The sequence below is a fragment of the Protomyctophum bolini genome, assembly GCF_963924005.1.
Source record: "Protomyctophum bolini genome assembly, chromosome: 15".
Classification (NCBI taxonomy): domain Eukaryota; kingdom Metazoa; phylum Chordata; class Actinopteri; order Myctophiformes; family Myctophidae; genus Protomyctophum; species Protomyctophum bolini.
This window is the reverse complement of record NC_137876.1, coordinates 26,701,979-26,714,218: the sequence shown is the minus strand read 5'-3', so window position 1 is coordinate 26,714,218 and position 12,240 is coordinate 26,701,979. Positions and strand designations below refer to the sequence as shown.

The window sequence follows — 12,240 nt, the reverse complement described above, 5'->3', positions numbered from 1 at the left end:
TCTCTTGGTCCAAAGTTCAAACCTCTGTCAGCATCCAGTCCATGTAAAGACATTGTCTTTAAGTTCAAACGACCTTGAGTGAAATCTCTATGCTTCATTCTCTACATGAAACTGTCATTCACTCTGAAGGCTGCGTTGGAAATGTTCAAATTGATGCCGAGGTCAACGGAGGGGGCCGTGTGAGTGTGTGTGTAGGGGTGACAGACGGCCGTACGGAAATGAGGTTCTGCTGAAAGAAGCAAACACGAGACTCGGTGAATGACGGCCAACCCACACGCGCGTGCGACACACACATACGGACACACACACATCACACACACACACACACATCCTGTGTGTGTGTGTCCGTGTGTCCGTGTCCGTCAACTTCGGCTCTGACAACATTACATAACAAGGATTCAGAGTGAGAGAGCGAGCATGCCAGTGAGCTCTCGGCCAATCGCAACGCTCGCTTGGTCCCCGTTCCCAGGGGGAGGCGAGGGGGTTGCTAGGTAACAAGGCTTGTTGACCCGGCCCCCATCATGAGCCTGAACTGTTCTCAACAAAACAGAGAGAGAGGGGGGGGGGGGGGGGGTGGAAAAGAGAGAGAGAGAGAGAGAGAGAGAGAGAGAGAGAGGGGGGGGGGGGGGGGGGGGTTGGCAGTGTAAGAGAGAAAGATAAATGAAAGGTAGAGAAAGAGAGACAGGGATGTAGGGAGGAGAAAGACAAGGATCAGGATAGAGTGGAATTAAGAGATGAGAGAAGGAATGTGGAAACGAGGCTAGGTGAAACCTAGCGTATGGCTGAACCGTGTATGCATGCCCATGGGCATTGTGCCAAATTGTGGGCAATTTGTTAGAGGGATAGTCCGTGGTCTTGGACAGTAAAATGGTCCATCTCATATTTTATGTCTCTAAAATAAATAGTACAGGTTTCCTTTCTAAAACCTGTACTATTTGTTTTTATATCCACCATTATATATATTTTTTGTTATCAATTGTATTATCCACTAATATCATCTTGTAGTTATATTCAGTAGTTCTACTGTAATTGTTAATGTTAGCATGCCACTTTGCCACTCAACATTTCACTGCCTATACCTGCATGAGAGAATGGCAAATAAAGCCTCTTACATATGGAATCCTTGAAGAGCTTTCTCTAGACTAGATGAAAGGCCACTATTATTTCAGATAGGACTCCTGGGGAACATGCATGCTTTTAAGTAATCATTTAAGGGGATGAATAGTGATCATCATGAATAGTCTAATCATCGAGTTGAATGGTGGCAATTAAAGTATTTTATCATTTTATATAAATTGACCAGGTCTTGCATGAAAGAAGACTCATCCTAGTTGGGCCTGGTGTTCTTAACACTTATACACATTCCTCTCACAATTGTGAGAGGAATGAAGCAGTCAACCTCTTATGGGCCTATATCAGAATGTGATGTTGACTGAGACCATTATTATAATGTGTCTGCAAGTGTATTTTTCGATATTTTTGATCCATAGCAAAACACAAACACAATTTAATTAAATTCAGTACTGACAATAATATTGTAAGCACTGGGAAATGAATAATGCAATCAAATATACTGTTGCATTTAATTTGTAAAGCACATGAATATAACAAGACCTTAATAGTGCACTACTTCAGACCAAGTGCGACAATACCATGGGTTATTCTTCACTGACTGAAGCCTGACATCAGTGCATAATGCCTGCAATGCAAATGTGTTTCAAGCATATTTGACCTAAACTCCTTTCTTTTGCTCCTCCTTGCTGGTCTACCTGCATGCCCTCTCTGACCTGTACAACTGATCCAGAACACCACTACTGCACACCTGGTCTTGAACCACACACAAATGTCTGCTTCTTCACTGGTTTCTGCGTATATTCAAGATACTGGTGATGACTTACAAGGCGACCAAGGGCACCCCCCCCCCAGGATATGTTCCACAACCCTCTTTTCTGCAGAACTCAATCAGCAAACACAGGACATCTGTCCCTATGACACCCTGGCCATCATTTCAAGTGACCTAGACTCTTCTCCCTTCTGGCTCCCAAGCTGACACTGCCAAAGACACCAAGAGCTGCCAGCCAGTAAACTAGTGCTGTGGGAACCAACACACGGGCACCGGTCACGAGGACGTCCAACGCTAACATACGTGGATGTACTCAAGAACGACGCAGGAGCGCAAAGTACCAACGAACTGGCCAGATGTATGGAGAACCGGGATGACTGGAAACGACGATGGAGGGCTCGTCTGAGGACGACCTAGAGAAGCTGTGGAATGACCTCTCTCATCTTTAAAAAAATAAATAATCCTAGTTACTTTTGCAGGACTTTTTTTTCTCTTCTTCAATAAAACAAATTAAAATAATTGTATGATTTTTGAGGGGCGCTAGCCCCTCCTATATACAGGTTTAATGTTTGTTTTTAGTTCAATGTTTGTTTTAAAAACAATGAAGGGAAAATGTACGTCATATTGTCCCTCATTGTCATATTGTCTCTTTATTGTTAATGGCCTTTTAATGTTTGTGTTGGCACCGTTCGTTTTACATCACCATTACATGACCTAATCAACATGAGTTAGACTTTAATATATATGCAACTCAATGAGTTGCATTGGTGTGGTTTAACCTTAAAAAAAACGTTTTGTCCCGACCCGACACTTTGGTGTGGTTTGGGTTTGGGCTAGATCTGCTATTTTTACTAGTTTGGTTCCCGGTCAAACGTCTAATCTCTTCTTTGGAAAAGTTTGGGAACCACTGAGATAGAGCATGATGAAGACAGAAGAAAGAGAGACTGAATGATTCATTTCTCTCTCTCCATCTGACTCCTCTGGGCAGATGGATGGACAGAGACAGACAGCCTGAGATGGACAGATGTATGGACAGAGACAGACAGACTGACATGGACAGATGGAGACACAGACAGACAGACTGACATGGACAGATGGAGACACAGACAGACAGACTGACATGGACAGATGGAGACACAGACAGACAGACAGACAGACTGACATGGACAGATGGAGACACAGACAGACAGACTGACATGGACAGATGGAGACACAGACAGACAGACAGACAGACTGACATGGACAGATGGAGACACAGACAGACATGAGTACCTGATCCAGTGCCAGTCTCTTAGCAGGTTGTCCTGTGATGAACGGCTTCAACCTGAAGGACAGAGAGAATATCCTCATTACAGGTCTGCTGCACATGCACGCACGCACGCACGCCTCCTTAGTATAAATACCTTACAATAAGGATTAGAATGAAATCAAACCTGTGGTGGTGTTGAATTGAATTGTTATTGAAGAGTTATTTACTACGCTATTCTTCCAGTGAATCAATTTGTTTTTACTGTTGAAGCCAGAGAGACTGATTATTGAGATACAGATACAAAGACATCTTTACATTCTGCTGCTTTCTTCGACCTGAGGCAAAACTCAAAAAATTGAGATGAAGACGACTGGCAAATCAGACTGTGTGTGTGTGTGTGTGTGTGTGTGTGTGTGTGTGTGTGTGTGTGTGTGTGTGTGTGTGTGTGTGCGTGTGCGGAGGGAAACTCTTCCCAGACAGAAACAGATAAAACGCTGTACCACATCTCCTCTAGCACTGATTCCTAAACAGGATCTCGATCTTTAGACTTCCCAGTGGTTGAAATTAGCATGGTTCCCTTCTCCTCTCCTTCCACCAGCCTCCTCCCTCCACCTCCCTGGGGGTCTACTGTAAGTACTCAACTCTCACTGATAAGGGAGAGGAGAGGAGCCAGGGAGCTTTTAATTAATCGCCTTTAAGCAGAGGAAAAGAGGGCTGGAGGAGTTTGGAGAGGAAGAGAGAGAGGACGACGACTGGATTGTGCCATATTTAGCAAGACGTCGCAAGCACACACACACACACACACACACACACGCACGAGCGCGCGCACAAACACGGACACACACGCACACTATAGTGCACTGTCACCAGCCGTGACACACAATCTTTTTGTTGAAAGGTCAATGCAAAATAAAAGTCACCGGCTAGCAAACGTGCCTGGAGAACGGCTCCGTGCCGAGAGACGTCATTAACAGACCGAGGATCTGTATGACAGACTACACTGGGCCCGACCCCTGGGTACAGAGGGAGAGGAAGACCGAGGGGTGGAGCACGGGCTTGTACCTGAACGAGACTGGACCAACGGGGAGAGAGAGAGGGAGAGAGAGAGGGGGGAAGGGGAGTGGGGATGACAGAAAGACAGAGAGAGAGAGTAACCTCTCTTACCCAGGCTGGAGGACACGGAGTCAGAGCATGACGATGGAGAGAGGTAGTATGGACTATGGAGAGATGGTGGGATGGACCAACGGTAAAGGCTCATACATACTCCAGTTTTTTGGTGATAGGTTGTCACCGTCTTAGGTGATAGCTTATCACCTAAAACAGTGATAAGAGTTGAGGCCATCATACTCGCGGTGATGTCCTTGAGGATTGACCCCGCCTCCCTGTGGTTTACCCAACTTCTAGACCAATCAGTGAACGGGGTGATAGCTCCAGAGTGAAAAGACTTGTCTGATAGTAAAAACTGAGAGATGGGTCTGTTTCCACGGTGATCGCTGATCATCACCGCGACTGACGTAATGGTGTAGTTTTCCATCCCTTTAAAAACTACACCGCGGTGATAAGCGATCACCAAAAACTGGAGTATGTATGAGCCTTTAAGGGTGACAAGACGGATAAAGAGAGGGCACAGGGAGAGAGGCGAAGGAGAAGAGTGGTAGAACGAGCGAGGCACATGCAGTATAGGAAGGAAGAAAACGTGGAAAAAGCAAGAGAGGGAGTGGATACTAGACAGAGAGAATATGTCCTCTGGGTGAGTGTTTTACACGATGTGAAGCACTTGGTAAATGTTAGTGTTATACAACTGAAAGCAATTAATCATAAACTATTTTTTTTCTAAACCACAATATCCATCCAAAACTCGTGAGCTTGTAGCTATTTTCGCAGTTTTCCTTTTTAAATAGTGAAAACTGGCATGGAGAATGACTCAATTTTCCACGATAATCCATTCAAGGATGAAGGCAATGATACAGAGGTGGGCTGGGAAGAGATATATGTTGAAGGCCAAATATGGAGAAATGGTAGAGAGAGAAATATTGCGTGATAGAGTGAGGGAGGAGGAAAGAGGCTAGACGGGTATGTAGATAGAGAGAGAGAGAGATGCAGACAGATAGAGGAGCAATATGCAAATTGGATGTGGATAAAATTAGTTCCACGAGGACCAATGATATGAATAAATGATGATAATAATCTGGAGCTTCAAACTTGATTTTCCAGCTGGAGACGACGGTCTCTGAGGTAAAGCAACTCCCAACGCCACGCACCCAAAACCCCCAGTGTTCTCACAATCTAATCATGCATAATCTCTCTCACACACACACACACACACACACACACACACACACACACACACACACACACACACACACACACACACACACACACACACACACACTCTGGTGGCCCCTGCAGCCCACACACTTTCCCAGCCGGGCACAACAGAGGGCACAACAGAGGCCAGTGTGTGTCCAGTTATACACACAAAGAAAAAAAAACACAAATTCACACAAGGACACACATACACAAACGTGCGTGCACCGACTATCTCTCTCTCTCTCTCTCTCTCTCTCTCTCTATGTGTTTATACAATCTAGGCTGGAATGCACATGGCATGTGAGCATCAGCATACACACAAATACAAATATGCACAAATACACACGCATAAACACACACACACACACCCCCACTTGGGCTGAGTTCTGTCTATTCAGCAGCAGTGCATTGTGGGTAGTGCGTGGAGCCAGGCAATAAAAACTGATGTAGCCAAAGAGCTGATTGTGTTTCCTCTTTCACCCACACACACACACACAACAATGTCAACACGGACAATATCTGTTAAGGGGGATTTATACTTGGATGACAATCTCCGATCTACAAGCTCACAACACATTACAGCGTGATGTGTTGTGAGCTTGTAGATTGGCTATTTTCAGTGTGCAACTAGGCCTTTGGCCTGTACTGTCTAGAGGACAGTTACATAGAAACCCACCACAATGGAAATGTATGCACAGATTCCACTCACATCATGTTTAACTCAGGCAGTTATTTGGAAGAGGAAAAGAGATGTAGCACACATAAAACACAACATACAGTATGTCTCACACACACACACACACACACACACACACACACACACACACACACACACACACACACACACACACACACACACAGGTATTCCACTGACCGATATATAACCCCGATTGGCTGCATTCACTGCTTTAAATGTAGGCCTAATGCTAAATTTGACAATGAAATGGCCTCTTTTAAAATGGGATGGATAAAATGTCCTTACTTTGGGCCATTTGGACTCACAAGGACAAGAAGACATGCTGGGATGAACTGAATAACCCAACTAGATAAAATATGCACATGTGTGTGCCGTACACACACACACACACACACACACACACACACACTTAACCACTTACTTACCCAACCAGACAATCCAACCACTCTCTCGCTCTCTCTGTCTCTCTCATATACAATTACACCCACACACACACCCCCACACCAAGTTTAACAACCCAGATAACTCATCCATTTGGTCTGATGAGAGATGTGACATTTCACCGCATGCTAGGGATTTTCTGGGTCAGTTAGCTGCGCACACACACACACACACACTCTCTCACACACACACACACACACACACACACACACACACACACACACACACACACACACACACACACACACACACACACACACACACACACACACACACACACACACACACACACACACACACACACACACACACACACACACACACACACACACACACACACACACACACACACAGCGTTGGAACCTGTCTCAGGAAGATATTTTGGGTGAAGTGATGGGAGCTGTGGACACAGATTAGCGGTCTGTTCCCATGGGAGTACTACCCTCCAACTGCCCCCCCCCCCCACACACACACATTAAATAGGGAGTGTGAGTGTGCGCGTGCGTGTGTTTGTGAGAGAGATTGTGTTATAAAGAGTTTCATAGCGTGACATTGCAGGATGATCAGACTTACCCACCACCCACCACTAATCACAAAGTAGGATCACACACACACACACACACACACACACACACACACACACACACACACACACACACACACACACACACACACACACACACACACACACACACACACACACACACACACACACACACACACACACACACACACACACACACACACACACACACACACACACACACACACACACACACACACAGCGTTGGAACCTGTCTCAGGAAGATATTTTGGGTGAAGTGATGGGAGCTGTGGACACAGATTAGCGGTCTGTTCCCATGGGAGTACTACCCTCCAACTGCCCCCCCCCCCCACACACACACATTAAATAGGGAGTGTGAGTGTGCGCGTGCGTGTGTTTGTGAGAGAGATTGTGTTATAAAGAGTTTCATAGCGTGACATTGCAGGATGATCAGACTTACCCACCACCCACCACTAATCACAAAGTAGGATCACACACACACACACACACACACACACACACACACACACACACACACACACACACACACACACACACCCCTCTAGCCCTGACAGATCAGAGAGTACAGCAGTGAAGGAGATGAGAGCGTTAACATGAAGTGTCACTCCCTCACACACCACAAACCTACATCACAGCTACAACTTCAAACATCAGTCCATGAGCACCACCTCTGTGCTCCAGCCAACATGTCTACCATCTCTGGAACGGCACAGACTCAGAAACCAGCCCAAAGCAGTACATGTCACACCCACGCATGAGAACTGGCCATAGCACTTGCCCTAACCTTGACGACCTTGCGGGCTTATGCATAGGCATAAAATATGTAATGTTATTGCGACTGCAGGTCTCATTTACTATGAAATCGTACATTTTTGTCAGTCAGTCACTCACTCAAAATCCACATACATGGGGAAAGCCCCCATATATGGTGCCCAGGTCTCGTGACATCATCAGGGATGGAGATCATAATAAATGTCATAGTAGATGTCATAGGAAATGCGACCTGCTGTCGCAATTAAGCCCATATATGGAGATCCCTGATGTCATCAATATTGGCCAACTTTACATCTGACCTCAAACCCTTAGATCTCCATATATGGATATATATATATTCATATGTTGATCCTTCCCCATCCATCCTTCCTCTTTGATGTCTCCCTTTTGACTGATACCTGTCCATTTAAACTCCAGCTGGGCCTGCCTGGCCCTGGGCTCTCATCAAACCATGTATTGTACACTTAAGATACTGTCCCCGCTGCCACCCTTAGATCTCCATATATGGAGCTGACCTGTTCTGACATTCCATATGTTGATCTGACCTCATGAAACCCTTAGATCTCCATATATGGAGCTGACCTGTTCTGACATTCCATATGTTGATCTGACCTCATCAAAGCCTGCACTCAAGACACGCTACATACTGTACTGTATATGGCCAGTACAGAATTAATTTCATACAGTATGTTGATCTGACCCCCAATGCCAAAGCGCCAGCACTCGCCCAGCAGTCTGCTGTCACCCAGGCGGATGCGTGCTTCTATCAGGCGTCTTACTGGTGTAGACATATGCCAGGTCATTATTGTTCTGGTAGCATTCTACTGCTAGACGGATGAGAGGGTCTTAGATCCTGACTATTTCTACGCATTTGATGTACAGTACATTACCTTGTATTGTTCATCTTATTCTAAATTGCTCTAGATTAAGAGCGTCTGCTAAATGCCAAAAGATTGTAATTGTAACTAAAGACAACCTTCTCAGGTTCCAGTTAGAGATCACTGTAGACCAGAAAGAACATGTTGTTTCTACACAGGTTGAGAACCCCTGCACTTTTGGCTTTTCTGCATTTATTGATAGATACAAGTGGAGATTGACAGGAAAGAGGGAGAGAGAGAAGGGGTGAGACATGCAGCAAAGGTCGTCATGAACGGGACTCGAACACACAACATGCTGTCAGGCCAAAGCCTATATGTGGCATGCGCCTGGACCACTTGGCCAGCGGGTGCCTAAAGAATGGTTTTGAAAACATCCAAGGCGAGAAATAGCCAATACAAGCATCTGAATATCGATTAATACATAATCTACTTACTTCCTACTTACATAATTTATTGCTTTTGGGAGACGACCTGTTGAACTGTATGCACCTGACAATCCATCTTTACCGTAAGCAATTTGAATCAAATTAATTTAATTGTTTTGTTGTTAAACTTTGTGTCAACATATTAAGTTCTTCATAAAGTGGCCTTGTAATAAGCGGATAATGAATGGTTTCCAAGTCATTGTTTAGAAATAAACCCCTTCAGGGTGATAAGACCCCTGATCAGCCTGTCAGGGTTTATTTCTCAACCTGCTACCCATCCATTATCCCTTGCATATATAATATACAGAGGAGACACTGATACCGGTACACACGCCTAGGCTACACCTGGCAAAATCCCACATCTCCTGTTCTGTCAGGTGCCATGGTAACTACAAAACATTGTTTTAGGACACTATAGAGAATACCTACCTCTGTGGACATCTGTCCCCACACACACACACACACACACACACACACACACACACACACACACCCCCACCCCCCCGGGCCAACACCCCAAATCTCTCCTGAAACATCCACCCAGGGAGAATTAATCCTAACCGCTTCATCCAGATTAGGCATTGATCACTTCTAATCCTCAATAAATATTCAAAATTCCACATTGCCATGGCGCTCATCTCCTCACTAGCCCCCTCACGTCAGCAGGACAGCATAGAGACTAAGACCCTGTTTGCGTGCATCCATGCACGTGGCACACAGTGAACACATGCACTACCCTGATATCCACTCGCGCGTTTTTTGATGTGTGTGGTCTGTGGGTGCAGTTGCATTTGTTTATGTTGACGCACGTGTGTATACCCATGTGACTGGACCTGTTAAATTGTATGCATTTACGCATGTTACAGTGCAATGAAGAAACCAGTGAAATTGAGAGAAACTGAACGGGGGGACGCAGGTTGGAGTGAACCCCAGAGTGAGGCCGGATGTCCCCCCCAGCCCCGGCGGATGTGTTGTGTGTGTGAATGTGAGTGTGAGAGAGAGAGAGAGAGAATGTGTGTGTGTGTGTGTGTGTGTGTGTGTGTGTGTGTGTGTGTGTGTGTGTGTGTGTGTGTGTGTGTGTGTGTGCACCACATACATGGATGATATGTGGTGCACTAACCTGCATAATTACAAACTGTTGCTTTTGACGAAATTTCGAATATTCTCTCAGCCTATATTGAACTATACCTATATGATGGACAGTTAAGATTGTAGTTCTCAGCCAATATTTGATGAGAATGCTGGTTAAATGGGCTGTAACGCATATTTAAATAAGTGGTAAATAGCATTATATTCCAAAATCAATCATTGCTGTAGCAGTAACAGGGGTCTCCTCATCTCTCAAGTTCTTTGGTAAACAGAACATTTATTTTCAGTTCACCTATCACCAATTTGATCTAATCAGAATTCATACAGGATACAGGATAAACAAGTGAAATTGGAAGTGATGAAACAAAAACTTTGCAGGCAAAATGGGACTGGAACACTTTTTAACACAGCTGATAAAGCTGATAAGTTATCTTGGTGGAGTTCTCTCTCTCTCCTGATTGGATCAAATTGGTATCCCAACCTGAAAATGAATTTTCTGTTTACTAAAGAGCTGGAGATACTGCCATTACTGAATACACACGTTTTAACCAAATGCTTTTTTCTGGTTACCAAAACGTGATATACAGTATTTAAGTACATGATCAATAAGTTAGTGAATCCCTGAGTTTTATTAGTGCAGTTAAGAGAGGATGGGGAGGTTGGGTTAGTTTATTAAACCCTATATCATTTTCTTGTGATCTTGTACATCTTTCATTTATGCTACATACAACGCAACGTTTTGTGAGCTTGTAGATTTTCTATTTTCGTCGAACAATCATATTTTCACCAAAGGTTCATGCATTTCAGATGTATGTCTAGTTTCGCCTATTGGCATGCCGAGAACAGGGATGCTAGGGTTCATGTGGTTAAACCATTGATGTTGTGTGTTGCTTTGTGACTACACGGGGCAAACATTAACCAGGCTATATAAATATGTGTTAATGATTCTCCAACCAGACCGTCTTCATAAAACTGTCTTCATCCATCCTCTAAACCACACCGTCGGTTCATTCCTTTTTCATTATAAATGAAGAAACAGGTTTATGGATTGAGCCAGGTTGGAATGACCCATGGACTCTCATACCAAATATTGTATTATTCCAAGTCAAGCACAGAATGTATTTTTCTTTTTAAGGCCCATTTCATACAGTGATACGTGGAGAAAATAGAAATAGAAAATAAATGTGTCTATAATGACAAACCCAACATAGAGGTGGCAGGTTGAAAGTGATTAGCCTTCAAATAGCTGTCTCTTTTTTGGACACGCTGGGTTTTGATCTGACGGCAGCGAATAATGTCGTCCCACCGGGGGAACGCTGGAATGGACTTCCAGGGGTCACAGGTCAAATGGCCGTCAATAGTGTACCCCGCGGCTTGCGGCGACAGACTTTTCGGCAGACCCCCCGTTACCATGACAATTGTTTACAGCAGCAGGGAGTGGCTCCTGGCCCCTCGTCCACCACAGCACCCCCGCCATGTGGCACGATGGCAATGTATAAATCACTCAAGTCTGAGAACAATAGGACCATATGTAGCAGGACCACATGTGGCCTGCCGGGGTCATTTTTGTTTTAAGAAAATACAGCCTCCTCCTCGCCGTCTCACTGTCTTGAGTCTCTTCCTACACGACTTGCTGTCGTTTCTAGTACAAAGTAAAATCCTTAAATGCGTACCAAACGGACACTGAGGATTTTACTGTGTATGGGTATGTTCAAACTAGGCTTTTCTTATCGTCGATTTATTTTATTATTTTGCTTAAAAAAGAAGAAAAAAAAGGAGTGGGATGAGGGCAAAGGGGGTGGGCCATTCAGTATAACTCTTTGGAAAGAACATAATATTGATAAAGTTTTAAACTAGTACTAAGATGTATGTCATATTTATCAGCTCAAATGTATTGATCTTTTATAGACAAGATGGACACAGACTGCCTGTGTTTCTCACTGACTTGGCTGTCTCCTGGCAGGCACTG

The 12,240-nt window shown here is 44.6% G+C and overlaps 1 protein-coding gene across 2 annotated transcripts in view; it reads right to left on the bottom strand.

Annotated features, from left to right (window-relative positions):
* The window catches only part of brf1a (BRF1 general transcription factor IIIB subunit a), a 111,385-nt gene that overhangs the window by 8,725 nt on the left and 90,420 nt on the right, over positions 1-12,240 (bottom strand). For both annotated transcript variants that reach the window (XM_080783687.1, XM_080783688.1), the window contains exon 17: positions 3,116-3,167. In XM_080783687.1, coding sequence (XP_080639813.1) covers positions 3,116-3,167 — 52 coding nt within the window. The remainder of the gene's footprint in view (positions 1-3,115; positions 3,168-12,240) is intronic.